At 48.4% G+C, this 19179-nt stretch overlaps 2 protein-coding genes across 5 annotated transcripts in view; one reads left to right on the top strand and one right to left on the bottom strand.

Annotated features, from left to right (window-relative positions):
* The window catches only part of Tmem128 (transmembrane protein 128), a 286921-nt gene that overhangs the window by 97667 nt on the left and 170075 nt on the right, over positions 1–19179 (bottom strand). The window lies entirely within an intron of this gene.
* The window catches only part of Slc2a9 (solute carrier family 2 member 9), a 128423-nt gene that overhangs the window by 35915 nt on the left and 73329 nt on the right, over positions 1–19179 (top strand). For all 4 annotated transcript variants that reach the window (XR_012907293.1, XR_012907294.1, XM_075943699.1 and 1 more), the window contains exon 5: positions 3199–3344. Coding sequence is in view for 2 of the 4 variants with exons in the window: in XM_075943699.1 (XP_075799814.1) it covers positions 3199–3344 (146 nt within the window). In the remaining 2 variants the exon portion in view is untranslated. The remainder of the gene's footprint in view (positions 1–3198; positions 3345–19179) is intronic.

A 19179-nucleotide genomic window follows, 5' to 3' on the forward strand; every position in this document is an offset into this window, starting at 1 on the left:
TTGGGCGAGACTGTGTGGTAGGGCAGGCAGAGAAGAGTGGCCAGATTCTGCCTAGGGAGTGAGGTTTACAGATAAAGCTTTTAGGTTTTTCCCTAAACCTGCAGATCTCTGAGCAAAGTTTCTAAAGCCTCAGTCAGCTCTACGTGTTTTATATTCTCAATATTTTAAAATTACTTTTATTGATTTTGTCAGTCTGTTTATGTGGGAGCCACAGGATGGCTTGCAGGCTTAGATTCTCACTCTCCACCTTGTAGCTTCCAGGAATTGAACTCAGGTCAAAAGGCTTGGTTGGTGGTAATCACCTTTACCCGATGAGCCCGCCCATCTACTGCGTTGTGTCCTTTCAATCTTGTCAGCTCAGTTTGGGCTCTCTTTCTCACTTGAGATAGAATCCATGAGTAGAGGGGTCTCACCCAGCAGAGTGGGGTTTCTTCTCATGGAATTCCACGGGCTCCAGAGCACAGCAGGAGGAGGAAGCCTTAACGTGCAAATGCTGTGCAATACATTAGCCACAGTCACTCTGGCCAAAACAAGGCCCATGCTAAGAGCAGACAGAGGTCCAGCTGGGGATGTGCCTGCAGTGGGGTCAAGCACGGCAGCCTTCCTAACTGTCTGAGTCTCCCCCTGCTGCTCCCTGGAGGGACCAAATAGCAAGCCTGCCCTCTTTGGACAATGCCAGAATTATCCTTTGCGTAAGTGCTCAGTCCAGCAGGAGCCAAGCCTGCCTGCCTCTGCCGCAGGCATGGTGGGGGATACTCTCATCCTGAGAGCTGCTGCAGCATGCCTGATGCTAAGCTTGGAAGGGGCAGATCCAGGATTGGAAGCAAGACAGAAGAAGGTTGCTTGACAGCCTCACCAATGAGGCCCCTGCTCTGCTTTCTCTGGGAGTTTTAATATTTCATCAGCCGCTTTCTCCTCGGCTCTGCCTGCCTCACAAAAGCATGCCGCACTTGTTGCTCTCCGAATCATCACAGCCCAGACTCAAAACAAACGCCTTTTAGGCCCCTTTCCTGTGAGCTGTTCAGAAAAGAAGCAAAAGAAAAGGAAGAATGGGGGAACTTTTAAAACACACCCTGACTTCTGGAACACAGCCTCCTGGAGCTGTGCCAAGCCCCAGAGATGTCATGCTAATTTCTTCTCTCTAAACCCTTAGAGCACAGAGAGCAAAACGAGGGCGTTTAAGGTAAGGGAAGAAAGGAAAACTACTAGACCTGAATTAGATCGGCTGTGTGCTTATAATAAAGAATTTAAGTCCAGGGATGGGGACACAACTCAGTGGGTGGAGTGCTTGTCTAGCGTTCATGAAACCCAACCCAACACCATATAAAACCAGATGGGGTGGTACAACCCACATGGGAGAAGGATGCAGAAAGAGCAGAAGTTTGAGGTCAGTTTTGACAGGCTCCTCTGCCCAGTGAGTTCAAGGCCAGCCTGGTCTATCTGAGACTCTACTTCAAAACAAAACAAAGAATTTAAAGCCATGTTATTGATAGTCCTGAACATTCTAGAATGTTTGCCTAGTTTCTCGTGGCGCATTTGAGTCAGATTAGAAATGTAGGACACCTTTGATTTTTTTTCCCTAGGAGATTTAGAGAAACATCAACATGCTACGTTTTATATAGAAATAATTATGATTCAATATGGCATTGGAGACAAATTCACATAGACCGCAGAATTTAAAGCAGGAATTTTGCATTGGTGGAAGACTGAACTGGACATGGCCCAGGCATGACCTTCCCAGAGCTGCCCACGTTCCCTGTGGTAAAGTTTCCCATCGGCCACAGTAGGAGTTCCCAGAACACAAGCCATGACAGCTACAAGCAGAACCTCCGTGGTTCTTGTTGCTAAGAATATGGAAAGTTTCAGAAATAGTTAATGTTTTTAACAACCTATCACCCATTATCACCTCATCCAGGTATAATGATGTCGGTAAAGACCCTCTCGCTAGATAATGTCGGCCATGGGTAATAGAGGGTAGAGACTGAGCATGATGTGGAAGATACAAATCCATCTCCTACCGTAGGAGGGGATGTTGAACTCAAACAGGAAGCATAGGTGGGAATCAGCTTAGGATCTCTGAGAACAGAGGGTTCAAAACAGAAGAACCAAGGTCAGTCTTCAAGGACACAATGGGCCTAGAGCCTCACTGAACCCTGAGGTTCACACATTGAGGGGGGATGGATGGCAGCGGGAAGGGTCAGACGTTGAACAAGGCTGCTTAGGAGTGGGGATGCTTATTGAGGACCAGTCAGCCTGGATAGGTGGTAGCAGGCAAGCCCGGATGCATCAGAGACTCACACAAAGGCTTATCCTAAATCAGGTGGTCATCACGCCACACAGTCTCCCTTCTCTGGACTGTCTCGAGCTATTGTATTTTTTATAAAGAATCAGAATGAATTTAGCCATTCACAGTTCAGTCTTGCCCTGCTATGTAGAGATTAGCCTCGTCCCTGAGTTTCACAGTGTTCCGGTGCCCCTCCTATGGCCTCTACACTCTCCTCTCATCACTGCTATCTCTTCAGTGGAGGTCACATGTTCACAAGGCCACTGCATCTCCTGGTCTCTAAGGAAAAGGTCAGCTACAAGCAAATAGCAGTGTTTGCATGCTGAGTATCTGCAGTTCCCTCCTGTCTGCTCTCACCCCTCCGGCGCTGGTGAGCTAGAGAGGTTAGCGCTATACTGTATTCGTTCCTTTTCTGTTGCTGTGACAAAGATACTAAGACCAAAAGTGACTTGTGAATGGAGTTTATTACAACTTATGGTTTCAGGGTGAAAAGAGTCTGTCCTGGTGGAGAGGCACAGCAGCCAGTGTGGCAGCAGAGGCAGGAAGCTGAGAGAGGATAGAGAACACTGGAAGTAGACAAGGCTTTGAAATCTCAATGCCTGCATCCAGTGATGTGCTTCCTCCAGCAAGGCTACACCATCTAAACCTTCCAAAAGAGCACCACCCACCTATTGGGGAATAGATGTGCAAATGCTGGAGCCTATGGAGGACTTTTCCCATTCAAAGTATCGCACACACTCATGACTGTGGCCCATACAGCTTCTTCCCCCGTGACAGTTATCACCACCGTGAGCTGGCATGCGCTCTCTCGTGGCTTTGGTGTCGTGGGCAGGAGACACATCAGCACCTGTAAGTGCTCTTCCTGTGACCACGTGTGAGCCAGGGCCTCTCTCACTGCTGTGTCTTTTCCTCAGGCATCGCACTCAGTGCGCTCCCCATGTACCTCAATGAGATCTCCCCCAAGGAGATCCGAGGCTCACTGGGCCAGGTGACCGCCATCTTCATCTGCATCGGCGTGTTTGTTGGGCAGCTGCTGGGCTTGCCTGAGCTCCTGGGAAAGGTAAGTGTGGCTTTTCAGACAGCCGTAGAGCTGTTTTCCTCTCACTGTTACCAGGCCACAGGGAGCCCTTAGACGTCTCCTCTCTGAGGTGGCTATTCCTGAGGGCTCGTGTGGCAGACATTCATGGACACATTCTTAGAGCATAAATATTACATAAAGACTCAAACCTTAGGTTCAAGTCCACAGCTCATTAACCCATGACAACAGCTAAATTTGCATTTCTACAGGCTGTGCTCTCTATGCTTGGGGGTTGGAGAGATAGCTCAGCAGTTAAGAGCACTGGGTGCTCTCCCAGAGGTCCTGAGTTCAATTCCCAGTCAATCACATGGTGACTCACAACCATCTATAACGAGATCTAGTGCCCTCTTCTGGCCTACAGGCATAAATGCAGGCAGAATACTGTTTACATAATAAATAAATAAAATCTAAAAAAACTATATGCTTCTTACCCGAATATTTGGTTAGTTGTAGTTGCGTTGTTTTCATAGGACCGTGACATACCTATGGTTCTCTAGCTTGCTTTTTTCATTTTACACATTTTTGGGTGTCTTTCCAAGAAATTCACTAACTCTACCACAATCTTGAGTTTGTCTTTTTTTTTTCCCTAAATAATTGTTCAGTCTTCTAATTTGCCTTGCTGTATGAGGAACAGGAAGGATTAGAATCTCAGCTCAACAACGTACTTACTTGGTGGACTTGGCAAAGAATTATGTTCATCTAGGTTGGTATAGAGTGGGGTAAGCCCTAGAGCATGCCCAAGGGTGAGTGAGGGTTAGGGAGTGGAGATGGGGTCTGGGAGAGGAGAAGGCACAGAGACAGGATGAGACAACGGAAGAGGCCTCCAGATGAAAGCAGTGTCTGTGGTAGTAACTGAGAGGGTCCGGCACCAAGAGAGCAGGAGTGAACCATGTGGGCGAGGAAGATGCATGAGGAGGGCGAAGGCGAGGGGCTGCTCACTGAGCCCAGCAGGGTGCTCCAGGGACACTGCAGCGGGGCGGTGGTGTAGCCAGGCCCATGGCAGAAGGGGCTATGAAGAGGTAAGGGAAAGGGAACAAACTGGAGTGGGGAGGATGAGGCTGGCTCAGAAGTCCAGTAGGAGGCCACGGCTGCTGGCATATGTGTCCAGAGCCAGCAGGGTCTGGGGTTAGGGAACTGTGCATTGGTCAAGACCTGGAAGGAAACCGAGTCCATGGTACCTACCGCCTGTGATGAGTGAGGGGGATGGAGGGTGGCCCAGATGCTTCCTGGGTATCTAGAGGCCTCTCTGGGCCTCCTCTGGGACGAGTGCAGGAAGGAGGAGGACAGGATGCATCAACTCTTGACTAACACAGCCAAAGACTGACTGCTCTGAGTACTTAACAGTGCTCGATGCCCACAGCTCTTAGCACCTGGGTACGGCAACAAGACAGCTTAATGAGCAAGCCCACCAGGAGGACACTCACGGGCAAGGATGCTTTCTTTCTTTAGTGAGACATCCAAAGCCTTACCATTGCCTCCTGCCTAGATCCTGCCTACAGCTTAGAACCTGGAACTGAGAGATGGACAATGCAGGACTCAAGGGCTTTCACCTGTCTGCTCGGCATGTCTCATTCAGCCATGAACCCAGCACTGGCTTCTCTGGGATGTTCCAGCTTAGGAAAAAGGGGTCGACTCTGCATGGGCTTCTGTGCAGTGCCCGACCTCACTAGCTCTGGATCCAGCTCCTATCTTACTCAGTAGAGGTTCCATAGGTCCACTATGTGGAGACCAAAAGACAACTTTCTGTGACAGGCTGACCTAGGCTCTCAGGTTTGCATCCAAGCTCTTCCACTGGGGGAGGCGTCCAACCTGCCTTTAGCCTGTGCAGGGCTCCTTACATCTCAGTTGGACCAGATTGTCTCCGAGCCACCTGCCTCTCACCTCTCTGTGTGCCTTGTCTGGAGTGGCTGCTGGCACATTCTTGTTTTCCTCTTTTACAAAACCAGAAACAACGCCTGCTCTGTACTTCCGGTTGTCTAGTGCCTGACAATTTCCATAATTAGCGTGAATGTGTGGAAACTGTCTGCCGGGGTGAGGTCTCACATTAAAAGGTTCGTTTGCTCTCTCTGTTTAAAGATATTTTTAAGTTCCCAAAGTGAACATTTGTCAGTGACAATGAAAACAATATAACAACTACAGCCCGAGCCCTTACAGCATAAAAGTGTATATTAAAGCTAATAAATTCTATACTTGTTCTCCAGGGATTAAAACGGCAAGTGCTTGCTTTGCTGGACTCTAACTTCCTTGAGGGTCATCAAACCTTTCAGATGTCAATACTGAGGCCTTTCTGTTAGCCCAGGCCCTCCTGACAGCTCCGACTTCATTCATTCGCTTAGTCAGTTAACAAATGGTTAAAACATTGAGTTGGATGCTGGAGTCCAGCAGTCAGTACTCCAGATACATTCCTCTTAATGAGGCTTTATAGACAGCAAGAGCTGTGTGACCGTTAGCAGGTCACCCCTTCCCCAGCATTCTTGTTAGCAGGCCTGGCTCAAAGTCCCATATCCCCATGTCCCACCTAAATACCATTTCCTCTGGGAGCACGTTGTCGAGAAATCTGTCCTCAGAGCACCTTGTGCACCGCTCTCTCCTGTTCTGTGGTTTCTGTTTGCTTCCATGTTTCCTCTGCCCTGGGGAATGCATCTTGCTGATGGTTGCTAGAGTCCAGAGGTGTCAAGCTTATCCACCCCCTCAGCAAGTCTAGGAAGCCCCATTGGCTGTGTGCCAGATGCTGCTACTGCAAACATGGGTAGCCAGACTAGACGCCGCACTCATGGAAGCCACAGGGAGGCAATTAGCAGTGGCTGGCAGATGATGGAAGAAGCAGAACGCTGGCCTTGCTGGGGGAAGAGTGGTTTTCCTACAGAAGTAATATGAAATGAATGTGATAAGGATAATTAGGGTTTGTATTGGCCAGGGCTGGGGGCGGGGACTAAGTGAAGAGGAGCCGGCTAAGCAGAGAGAACAGTTTAGAAAGACCCTTGTTTAGAGGCAGAAAGATCTCCACTGGGTGGGATCCCTTTGCGTCCCTTTGCTCAGGTCTTGGCCACCTTCTGTCTCTTGTCATTTTGATAATGGCCATTTTAAGGGCGGGAGGTAATACTTCACTGTGATTTTGATTTGCATTTTCCTGCTGATTAGCGGAGTTAAGTACCTCTTCAAGTACCCATTGGCTGGTTTTAAAATTTTCTTTTACTTGTTAATTTTGTGTGTGTGTGTGTGTGGTCCTGAGATTATCTGCCTGTACCAGGTACACACAGGTGCCCTTGGAGGTCAGAAGAGGGCATCAGATCACCTAGAACTCTTACACTGGGATGTCCAGTTTCACCAGCATCTCAGCCAAGACCAGAGGGCTTGCCCCAGTTAAGCAGGAGCAGATGGGATTGGAGGAATCAGTTGGTGATGGCCTGTGGCAGCTTAGGAGGAGTCAGTGAAATCTCTGGGTGGCTGACCTGTTAGCCAGGTAGAGTAGTAATAGTACAAGATCCCAAGTCAGGAGCCAGAGTGGAGGAACAGGAGCTTTTTAGGGACCAAAGTGACAATGAATGGCTCAGGTTAGAGACCACCGGGAAGGAAGCAGAGTTGACCAGAGCAAAGGCAGCACCTCTGTTCCCAGGCCGCTAGTGCTGCCCCTGGAATAGCAGGGCACATCAGCTGGACTCTGGCATGTTGGGCGTAGAAGGCACTGATCCCTGCAAGCTGTCTTTCCCTGTGTTAATTTTTTTTTAATTATTGCTGTGATAAAAGAGCTGAGGCAAACATCTATTCTGGTTCATGAAACTCAAATTTAAATTTCAGAAGTTTAGTCCATGGTCAGCTAGCTGCATCACTGAGGGCTTGCTTGTGTTAAGGTAGGACTTAATGACAGCGTGCACGATAGAGATGCACGGTAGAGGAAGATGCTTCCCTCAGTGCAGTGAGGAGGGAGGGTGGGAAGGGAGGGCAAGACAGAGAGATAAAGAGGGAGGGAGGGAGGGAGGGAGGGAGGGAGGGAGGGAGGGAGGGAGGAAGGGAGGGAGACCAGCAGGGAGAGACACAGACAGAGAGATAAGGAGGGAGGGAGGGAGGGAGGGAGGGAGAGAGGGAGAGAGAGAGAGAGAGAGAGAGAGACCAGCAGAGAGAGATACAGACAGACAGAGAGACAGAGGGTAACAAGATCTATTCCTCAAAGGCATTGCCCCAGTGAATCCAACCACATACATGTTAATTCACTGGTAAGGTCAGAGTCCTCGTGGGTCACTTTCCCAAAGTGTTCCCTGGGAACACTATACTGAGGACCAAGCCTTCAACACATGAGTCTCATTCTCAGGGGGACACCACCTCCAAATCCTAATACTCCCCATCAAATTGGATTTTCTAGTCTGAGCTGACTCTGGCTGGAACAGTGGTTCTCAACATTGTTTCCTAATGCTGCGACCCTTTAACACTGTTCATTACGTTGTGGTGACCCCCCAACCATAGGATTATTTCAGTGCTACTTCATAACTGTGGTTTTGCTACTGTTATTAATTGTAATGTAAATATCTGATATGCGACCCCAAGTGAGTCACGACCCACAGGTTGAGAACCACTGGGCTCAGAGACTGTGCATAGCTCAGTAAGCATCTTGGGTTTGGGTTTATTTGTTGTATGTTTTTCATGTGCACACTCTGTGAAGGTGGCAATTGGGCTTTTGATGAGGGAAAGAACATCAGACAAAAGTTTTTTTTTTCCATTTCCTCTGGGGTTTTGTGAGTGGGAGCCACGGGCATTTTCCCAGGTGTGCAGATTTCATTCTTTTATTTTAATCCTGTTTCTCATTTACCTTCAAAGCTGGAGACATCTAAGCTTTGAAAAACTCGGGTGGGTTCTTTGAAACACAAAGGAGGGAGGAAGTGGTGAGAGTCACTTTTGGACTGGGATGGCAGAAGACAGAGAGTGATCCTGGTCCAATTGATGCCATGAATTTCACCAGACTTGTAAAACCAGGGGTGGTGGGATGTTTCTGTGACAGTTTTTGCTTCTGAGGGACATGTTTTTTTTGGGGGGGGGGTTCGAGACAGGGTTTCTCTGTGGTTTTGGAGCCTGTCCTGGAACTAGCTCTTGTAGACCAGGCTGGTCTCGAACTCACAGAGATCCGCCTGCCTCTGCCTCCCGAGTGCTGGGATTAAAGGCGTGCGCCACCACCACCCGGCTCTGAGGGACATGTTAAAAGGCATATTAATGAAATATTTCTCTAACAAAGATAAAAAGAAGGAACTTGGATGGAGACCATGGGCAAGAATATGGGACAGGAGGTGTGGACACACTTGGGCAGCCGCTGTGGCTGAGTCATCGGGCTGGGCAAGTGGAAGCTCAGAGCTGGCCTCTTCTTCCAGGCAAGGATGCCAACCACGCACTTCATATCCAAGTTGTTCCAGCACAGAGCTGTGCCCCTCATGTTGGCAGGGCAAGCTCTTTATCTACCCAACCACCTCCCTCGCTGTGCCTGTTTGAATACTTGACTCTCAGAATACGGTATAAAGCCCACCCACATGTGCTTTTCCTCCCCACTTTTATTTCAGTTTCTCTAAGGTACCTCTTATGTCAAACACCCCTTCCCCGTTCATGTTTGCGGTGCCCGTAGACACATATCAAGTTAGCATGTGCCCATCATGTCCCTGGGGCCTCCACGTTCTCTGGCCCACCCTGAAAGGTTTAAATAGTGTGTGTCTTTGTCCAGCACAGTCCCCTCTGCCTCTATTGTCAAAGCTGGAATCTTTCCTTTGCTCATTATCCCCAGAGACCCACAGGACCATTCTCATCTCAAATAAAACCGCTATTGAATGTTCGATCCAAATTACATTAAACCAATACACTGATTTGGGAAGGCTGAGGTTGGTTCCTGTTTTTCATGTTTCCCTACTCATTTTGGTGCTCCTTTATATTTACTTGGTTGTAGTAACAGGAGTGTTGTATTCCATTTCTTTTTATTATTGCCATTATTATTTATAGCTGTAGCTCCCTGCCTCTCCCCTCCCCCTCAGCCTTCTCCCAGGTCCCCATGCTCCCATTTTACTCAGGAGATCTTGTCTTTTTCTACTTCCCTGGATGCAGGGTTTTGAGCCTTACACAAGCTAGGCCACTCACCAATCCCCAGCCCTGCTGCTGCATTCTTTACCAAGAAAACAGACGCAGCCACTGTGTTTTGACTCCGAGGCTATTCTGTTTTGTTGCTAGTAGAATTTCTATTCTGCATTTTGTTTTCCTGGTGATTGGCAGATTGGTATATGTTGATCTGGGACTCTTTTTCACTTCCCAGTAGTGTTTGTCACTTGCTTACCTAGATAGTTCAAACTGATGGCTGTTGATGGCATCCTCAGGACCATGGTCTCCCCTTCCTTGCTAGCAGCCATCATCACTTCCCCCGAGTGACATCCATGACTGGTTGTGGTCTCAAGATACTGCCACTGCCACTTGGCACAGTGGGAGTCGGTGGAGAGTTTTATTAGAAACAACTATCATGTTTCCCCTTTTCTATTTAAAGATTTGTTTATTTTTAATTTCTGAGAATGAATGAGGACTTGCATGTTTGTGCACCACTGGGTGCGGTGCCTCCAGAGGCCAGCAGAGGGCATCAGATCCCCTAGAACGGGAGTTACAGATGGTTGTGAGTTATTGTGTGGGTTCTGGGAACAGAGCCCAGGTCCTCAGCCAGATAGGAAATGTTTAAAGCCCTAAGGCAAATTCTCCAGTCCCAATGATTATCTTAATTTTTTCCCAAATTGCTGACAATTTTTTTTTTTGAAAGAAAGATCCACCTCTTGGCACATCCCTTTTGCTGTCTTCCCTCTGTGACATTTTGGAAGATAGATTTGACAGTGTTATTTCTAGAACTTTTAATTTGCCACGTTCTCAAGAGACACTTTCCCAAATAATTTGTCATTTTGATTGCAGTTAAGTCAAACTACTCAGAATCTTCAATCCCACATAGCTCCAATTTTCTCATTGCTATTCATCATGTTCTCTTTTGTTTATAAAAACTAATGTATGTGTGCTTTCCTTTGGGGAAACATGAAGGTTGATTCTGAGGTCATTTTGTGATGACCACAAAAACAAACACTCTGTGTTTGCTTAAGAAGTATAACTCCTTCTAGTGCTATAAATGCAGTCCCGACATGGAAAGTGTTTATAAAAGACCTTAAATCAAAACAATTACCCATGACATTAGAAAGCAGAGACCATGCACTCCACTGTCACAGAAAGAGTGACCTTCTGGGGAAGGGACCCAGGCAGTCACCACACCACAACTAAGTATCTCTTGCCAGCCAGCCCCAGGCTGTATCCAGTCACTACCATGCAGAGGGGATTTGGATAAGCTGGTGAACATCGAAGAGAATGTTTCCTACCTACACAATAGGTTTAATAGTGGTGTCTCTCCCATGCTTGTTCCACATGCCATAGAATACACAGCAGGCTCTTGGAGCAGACATGCAACTGGTATAAACTTGGTGCAGACATGCAGCTGGTACGAATTTGGTGCAGACATGAAGCTGGTATAATGTTGGTGCAGACATGCAGCTGGTATAATGTTGGTGCAGACATGCAGCTGGTATAAAGTTGGTGCAGACATCTGGGTCGTATGAAGTTGATGCAGACATGCAGCTGGTATAAAGTTGGTGCAGACATGCAGCTGTATAAAGTTGGTGTTAGCCACCATTCAACTCATGCTCTAAGAATGAGAGTTTCATTTCTGTCCAGGTTGAAAGCTCAGTCTTGGACTGAGGCTTGACTCCAGTGCCTATGGAACTGAGGCTGTGGCCTGAGCTTCCCGGCTTCAAGCCCACATCTGTGCAGTAGGACCTCTGGTCCCCTGTGGAGAGATCAGGAAGGGCACCCCAGAGCCCTGAGGGGTCAGTCCCTCTTGGTCTGTATTTATCTCAAATGCGCTCCACTCCAGGGGTATGAAAGTTTACAATGAACTTCCTGACTTAGCACCCAACAGACTTCTCTGAAATTCAGGAAGGAGAGTTTTTTGCTTTTGTCAAGAGAATATTCATCTGGGAGAATATATTCCAAGCATTTGCACCCAGAAGAAGTGTCGTCAGTCACCCTGACTTGAAAGTGACACCTTTCATCATTGAAGGAGGATTCTCATGTGGGTACCACCTTGATGGCTTCTATAGCCCAAGAAAACACCAGGTTGTTTGAGAGCAGACACAAGATGAACACCTTTGTATTTTCATTCTCTGTGTCTCCATCTTCTTCTGCCTCCTTCCTTCCTTTTTTTCTGTGTGTGTGTGTTTGTACATATGTGTATACATCTGTTTGTGTGCATCTTGGGTCCATACATGTGTATGTTCTTGTGGTGGACAAAAAACGACTTAGTTGTCATTCCTTAGGCCATTTCCACCTTTTTATTTTGAGGCAGTGTCTCTCATTGACCCGGGACTCACCAAGCATGCCAGAATGAGGCCCGCAAGCCCCAAGAATCCACCCACCTACCACACTGCAGCATGCCTAGGAGACCGTGCTTATAAGGCAAGCATCCCCCTGACCCACCATGTATTCCTAATGTTACACCGAAGTCTAAACACCATCACCAAAAGACATCCAGTCCTCTTTAGACATACATGCTTTCTACACAAGATGGCAGCTGCATGGTTTCCCCCATAACAAGGTTTGGATTTCCCAGGAGGGTGACATGGAAGACTTGGTGACCCATCTCCCATCTCCCCTTCCCATTTCAGCCACCCTCCTTCCCCCAGAACAGCTAAGCCAGGGGGCATAAAGTTGAAATACCCCAAACTTCCATCCCCAGGTCATCCCTGAGCCCCTCCCAGAATGTGCTTCCATGCTTCTCCCGCTTCCTTTCATTTCCTTTAATTGCTTGGTCCTTCAAGGGCCTAGGGCAAGGCCCTCCTTAAGGTGCCTTCTATCCTGCCAGGCACTAGAGCTAGCTTTTTCCACACAAGACTCCTTCCTCCACCTCTCTCTATTTCACGTTCTAGTCAATCTGTTGTTCACCTGTTATTAATTACTTCCCAGAACACAAGATCAAAAGTCTCCTCTTTGTTATGTCCAAATGCAGAGTCTACCCACCCCTCTCGTGGAGGACGGAAGGTACCCTTTTGACCTTTGACCTTAGACCTTCTAGTGCTTCTAAGAATCTAACAGGACCCCACAGTAGTGGCTTGAATGACAATGGTCTCCATAGACTCATATATTTGAATCCTTGGTCCCCAGTTAGTGGAACTGTTTGGGAAAGATTAGGAGATGTGCTTTTATTGGACTAGGGATGAGCTTTGAGATTTCAAAAGCCTGTGACATTCCCAGTTAGCTCTTTCTCCCTGCCTCACAATTGTTATCTAAACATGGAATCCCTCAGCTTCCGCCACAGTGCCGTGTCTGCCTGCCTTCTGCCATGCTCCCCGCCATGATGGTCATGGGCTCACCTCTGAAACAGTAAGCGAGCTCCCAATTAAATGCTTTCTTTCATAAGTTGCCTTGGTCATGTTGTACCTTCAAAGTAACGGAGCAGAAACTAAGGCATTCGCCCCATGCTTATTTATGGGCTGGGAGGAGCGTAGACGAGACTCCTGCTGGCCTTCAAGCACTCATGGTGTCTGGCTAGGGTGAACCACCTCTCCAGACTTCCAGGTCTATGTACATCAAAAACAGTCTCCATTTTGATTTAGCTCCAAGGCTCCTGGCCGCTTGAACTTCTGATGTGGTGATTCATCCCTCCAGTGGGGGCACTTTACCTCCAGAGTCAGTCCAGCGATACCAGCTCTAGCTGCAAGCAAGAGAGCAAAGGAAGCAGAGATAAATTTAACAGTTTTTGAAGTCGTGTCAAATGGAATTGTAAAGAAGGCCTTTGAGGCTCGTCTGAGCCTAGCTATCTTCTCTCTGAAGGGCCACGGGGGAAATGATTAGTAAGGTTGCCCTTTGAGGACATGCTGTGAGCGGGAGTAGGAAGGGAGCGATTCTGGAGGTGAGTCACACGCCCCTGAGGACTGTGCCTCCACTCCCTGGCTAAACCGCCTACTGCATTGCTTTCTCCAGCAAATACTGTCTTCCAAGTGCTGCTATTTCCCAGCTGAACCAGAGCCCCTGAGTTTACTGTCTAAGCAGCTCCCATCACCCCCTGGAATTGGTCCGGGGACCATGGCAGGTGCCTAGCATCCATAAACCTCACCTCCCATAGACTTACACACTTGTAATTATCTGGGCTTCTTAGTACACTGGTACCCCAAAGGGAGGAGTCAGGGAAAGCTTTTACAGGCAGGACACTCACAAGTGTAGGAGCACAGAGGAGTGGCCTGAAGGACAAGTGTGCCCTATATGGCTTTAAGGAAACCTATGGGTGGAAGAGTTATGGGGAACACATGCAATGGAAATCTTTCTAGAGACGTTGGCATCTGCACTGTAGTGTGAGGGACAGTCACCCAAGTGGGAAGGAAGGGAAACACAGGTCCAAGGAGAGGGAACCAAAAGCCCGTGCAAGAACAAAGAAATCAAGAGAGAGTCTAACGTGTTTGAAAACTGAGAATGCTGCAATAATCCCGCCTAGGACACGATGCCAGGCGAAGGGATGGGCAGCCAGCTGCTCCCACGTGCGAGAGCCCTGTGGGAAGTGAACTAACTTGGATGTCAGGAAGTGCTGTGACTTGGACAAGCTAGACAAGTGACTTCAGCTCTCTGAGGCTCAGCGTCTGTGTCTGTAAAATGGGAATGACCTAACTCCATGGAGCCACTGTCATCATGAGAGACACCGTGTATGTTGTGCTCAGCCTTGGGGTCTAGAGACGACAGCCATCATGCCAAGCACACGGCTGTGTCCCCTAAATGAAGACTTATTCCCTGCTGCATTCAGAAGCCCCTGACGTGTGGGTCCAAGGTTGAGTTCTGATCTGTTCTCACCTCCAGCACCACCCCACTTCCTCTCCCTCCCTAGACTAGCCCCACCCTCCCAGCCTCACACTACTCACGCACCCCCTGGGGAATCCTCCTTGCTCCCTCCTCTACATCTCCACCACCCGCTTTAAGGAAGACCCAACTCAAACGGCAGAAAGGAACAGTTTCCCTGGCCCTCTGAAAGGAATGGAGGTGTATGTTTGAGCTTAGTAGGGTTTCCAGTAAAGCTTTCCTTAGCCACAGAATGCTCCGATCAACTGGGGTGCTTCTGCAGAAGGGTTATCCTGGAGATGCCCTGCCTTCTTGTCCCCTTCCAACTGCATCTTGACTGTCTTAGGGTTTCTATTGTTTGGTAAACAGCAGGAATATAGACACCCTGGGGAGGAAAGGGTTAATTTCAGCTCACATGTCTGATCACAGTCCATCATCCAGGGGAGTCAAGCAGAAACCTGGGAACAGGAACCTGAAGGTAGGCACAGAAGCAGGAGTCATGATGAGGGTGCTGCTTACTGGCTTGCTCACCCTGGCTTGCTCTGCCTGCTTCATTATAGCACCCAGCTCAGGGCTGGTACTACCCGTAATGGGCTGGAGCCACGCACATTAACCACTCACTAAGAAAATGCAGGTTTCCCTCCAGCCCAGTCTTATGGGGACAGTTTCTCAATTGAGGTTCTGTCCTCTCAGATGGCTCTTATCTTGTGTCAAGTTGACATAAGACTATCCAGTACAGGCATTTTGAACAAAGACTATTTTAGTAAGTTCTGCTGTCCTATCTCCCCCACCTGCTACCCTTAGCCTGCCTGCTCCAGTAACCTCCCATGGGTTTCTTTTCTGCTTCCATGTCCTATATGTGCCCTTTGCCCACACCTCACCCCTCCTCGAACACTCTGTACTGTGAGTGATGCTCTTAGTTTTAATTGCTGAGGCCCTTTCCTCTGTGCCTTCGCCTTTCCATGACATCCCACTGGAGTGGGGTCCCCCTGCACTGTGTCTCTTTGCTACCGAGTTCTTTATCTTTCCTTCTGCCTCTCTCCTCTGTGCTAGAGGCTCTTTCCAAATATCTGCTGCTTTCCTTCATATTTAAAAAGGAACTAAGCAGATCCTGGTGCAAGTTGGGCCCCACACACATGGCCTGAGAATGTACACAGAATTTCTATGGTTACTGCACCCACATAAGCAAGCACTTGCCTTTTCTACTTTTTTTTTCTCCAAAGGTCAGTTTCTCTTACCAGAGCCAAAGATGCCTGTCTTGGGACCTAGGCCCACCACAGGTGACAGGGGCTCTGGGCTTTATGTTCCTGTTGTCATTCTCACGCTTTGCTGCTGGGCCTGGTCTGCCCATAGCTGTGATCACCACGTGTCCACGGATCGAGCAAACGGCACTTCTGTGAGGCACGGCAGTGGTCGGCGTAGAAGACGTGGGGCTTGAGGGTCTTCTCCCAGTCTCCATTCGCAATGCAGAGCCTTGCCTTGTCTTGGGTAGTCATTGTCTGGTGTTGAGCCATTAGGAGTCTCTAGGATGAGAGCCTTGCATCCTTCTGGGTACCCCACAGATGCTCAAGTCCTCTACCCCCCATTTTGTTTTGCCCTCTTCAACACTGGGCTGAAAATCTCATTGCACATTTGTCACCAGGGCAACCTCTCACCCCTACGGTCACTATGCCTGTCAATGCCAATATCACCATGTTTAGGAATCAAAGATAAACAAGCACAGACTATCTACCTTGTTTGTTGGGAAGTTTCCTCTTTTTCTGTAAGCCTCTACTATTGCAATATCCAGTGACACCCTGAAAACCTCAAACCAATGGATTTTAAAGTAGTCAAATTATAAAATGCTAGACTAGAGAACACCCTCAGGAAAGCTTGAAGCATCCACCCTTAAATGAGGAACTGAGGCTTCCATTGCTCCCAGCTGCACTTGAATGCCCCTGGTGATGTTCTTTCACCAGTGGTTTGCAGGAGGAGGTTGCTGTAGATCACAGCGCCTTGTGGTCCTCTCACAGCATCTTGATCCAAGCTGCACCTCAGGCCTCTTGAATCTGCATCTCCAGAGGCTGTGAATGGCTAGCACTGGCCCAGTTTGGTGATCATTGAGAGACTAAGTCAGGATCCAGACATTTCCTATTTTTATTGATCAGGCTCTGTGGACAAGCCTGGCTGTGTAAGCAACAAGCAAGACCAAACTAGTCCCTGCTGCCTATGCTCACGGGAGCATTTGAGCCTGTAGAGTGGCCACTGGTCCAGCCAAGGTGACTGCTGTGCCCTGATGAGGGGAAGAGACAGAAAGAGGCCTCTCCTTGTTCAGCCATGTCTTTATTCCTCATCAGCCAGCATGCACCAATAACTCCTCAATGACTGGGGTCAACTGCAGCCCTGGGGACAGTCTGGTCAGCGTGAGAGGACAGGGATGTGCAGGCAAAGTCCTGCTAGGTAGGACTTTGCGGCAGTGGAAGTAAGGATACTTCTGTCCTTGAGAAAACGAGGCTTTACGCAGGTTTCTCAAGAAGTAGCTACACTTGAGTCCTGTCTGCACAAGGGGCTGTTGAGGTGTGTAGTGGCGGCAATGACAGTCTTTGACTGAGTGTGGCTGAGAGCCAGCTGCCAGGTTGAGCTCTGCACATGCGTTCTCCTGAAGCCTCCTGATAGCCTGTACTGTAGGCTAGCTATTGTCTCTTTCACCTGGCCTATGGTGGCTACATCAGCTTGTCAAGTAGTAGTGTGTGACCGAACTGTCCCTCTCTGGACTTTGACTACTGGCTTGGACTTAGTGTTAGGAAAGTGTGACAACCAGAGCTTGTCTCTTTTGTCATCTTCCTGGACAGGCAATATCAGTGCTGACCTGAATCCCCAGAAGACAGACTCTTAGAGCATCGTAGAAAGTTGGTCCTAGAAGATAAAGACTACAAGCCTGTGGTTCCAGGACTCTCTGATTTAGTGTGCATGCCTGTGTGGTGTGCGTGTGCGTGTGTGTGTGTGTGTGTGTGTGTGTGTGTGTGTGTTGCAGCTCTGTGGACCAAGAGCATATGGGGAGCTGGAAAGCCAAAGGCAGAGATTCCATGATAAATGCTAGAGGCACAAGGCAGACCCTCCTGTCCTTTCTGAGCATGTCTGTTGATAAAGGAATGACATCATGACTGAGTTACGGGATCGAGTGCCCTGAGAGCAAAGTGTGCGCACAGGCATTGAGGATGTAAAGTATCACTGGGGTGCGGGGTGGGGGTGTCATGTCCATTCACCAGGTGTTTTGAGGAGATCATGATGGAGGGAAGTAAAAACTAGGGGTGCACGAAGCAGACCACCAGTAACCTGACTGAATCCTGGGGATAACCAGCACTGGGTGATGGGTCTCCAGGCTCTGTCCCTAAGGATATCTGCAGTGAGCTGGTGGGGCAGGGCACACATCTCAGGGAGTTAAAGGCATGACAGACGGGTAGATGGCAAAACCATAGTATCGAATAAGCCATTTAGTTTAGCAGGGAAACTGAGGCAGGTGCTCATTTCAGTATTGCTAGGTTATTGAGGGCTGTCTGAAACATGGGAACACACAAAGGAGATTTTCAGGATTCTTAGACTGGGGTGTCACCCTGCAGCAAAGGGCTCAGAGGTCAGGGCTCCAAATAGTTAGATAGAAACCCTGGGTGGGGAGAGAAAGAGAATTGAGGAGGGCAAGGCCCCTCTGGGTGGGATGTCTATTCTTTAATTCCTAGGCTCATACCCAGACTTGAGATGTGTTCCATACACCCAACTCAGATGCCACAGTATCTGAGCCTTGGAGAGAGCAGATGTGACCTTATACCAGCTCTTAAGTTAGTGTGGATCATATAGGTTGATTGAGGACCCCAGCAAGGGTGTGAGGAGAGGACCAACATTTAATGGCTGTTAGCCTTGTATCAGGCCTGTGCTAGGAAATTCACTCATGCTCGCAGTAACCTACAGAGGGAGCATTATCGGCTCTATTCATTTTCTAGCTGAAGAAACGAATCCAACAAAGAGCAAGCTCAAGGCCCCGTAGCTAGGAGCAGAAAAATCAGAATGCGAACGTGGATCTAATTTCACAGTTGATGTCCTTCCTCTGACCTTGGGCTCCTGTATCCCCAAATGACATCCGAAGTTACTAAGGCGAGATCCCATCCATACAGCGTGTCTATACGCATCTTTGTCCCTGTGCGACCCGCTGCATTCGCAAGCCTTCCACCCCGAGTTCTGTTTAGAGGCTGCTGATCCGTGAGGGATGAAGAGGCACATGGCAGACAAAGGGAACAATGAGACTCAGAAGTCAGGGTGATTCAAGTGGAAAGCAGAAGGCTGACGAAGGATTTTAATCATGGGTTTCAACTCCAAGGAGCGTGGCTCTGAGAATAGCAGGTAGTTAACTCTTTAGGAAGCAGAAGAGAAGAGAATTGTACAAATATATAGTCAGGGAATTTGGGAGTGCCTTAGCAGGTACTGCTACATTATGACATTTTTGAGCCTGTGGACAACAGAGGTTAAGGGCACAGAGCTTATGACCTCCTGCCCAGGTTCAGTACCACTCCCCCACCCCACACAGAACTATTTATAAGGAATGCAATTGTCAATGGAGTAAAAAGAAATTCTTGTTACTTTGGTTTCCTCAGCTGAGAATCAGGAGCCCTAGCAGGGGTGCCAAAGACAGTAAATTTGTACAAACTCAACAATGTCCCATCTAATAGGCTGGTCAGGGACAGTTCAAAGGGTTAAGTGGCCTTCAAAACCAGTGTGGGATTTTGACTCTCTTTCAAATAGGAGCAGAATAAAGTTGGTTTATGGGTAACTTTTGCTGTGGGACTTCCCAGAAGCCTCAGGTTCCTTATCTATAAGAAGGCAGTAATGGAGGTTGCTCTTTGCTATGAGGTTGTTTGAAAACCAAACAAGGCACAAGACAGGAAAATCGTTCTGAAAACAGGAAATGGTGGTAGGAACC

Source organism: Microtus pennsylvanicus, chromosome 12, assembly GCF_037038515.1.
Source record: "Microtus pennsylvanicus isolate mMicPen1 chromosome 12, mMicPen1.hap1, whole genome shotgun sequence".
NCBI lineage: Eukaryota > Metazoa > Chordata > Mammalia > Rodentia > Cricetidae > Microtus > Microtus pennsylvanicus.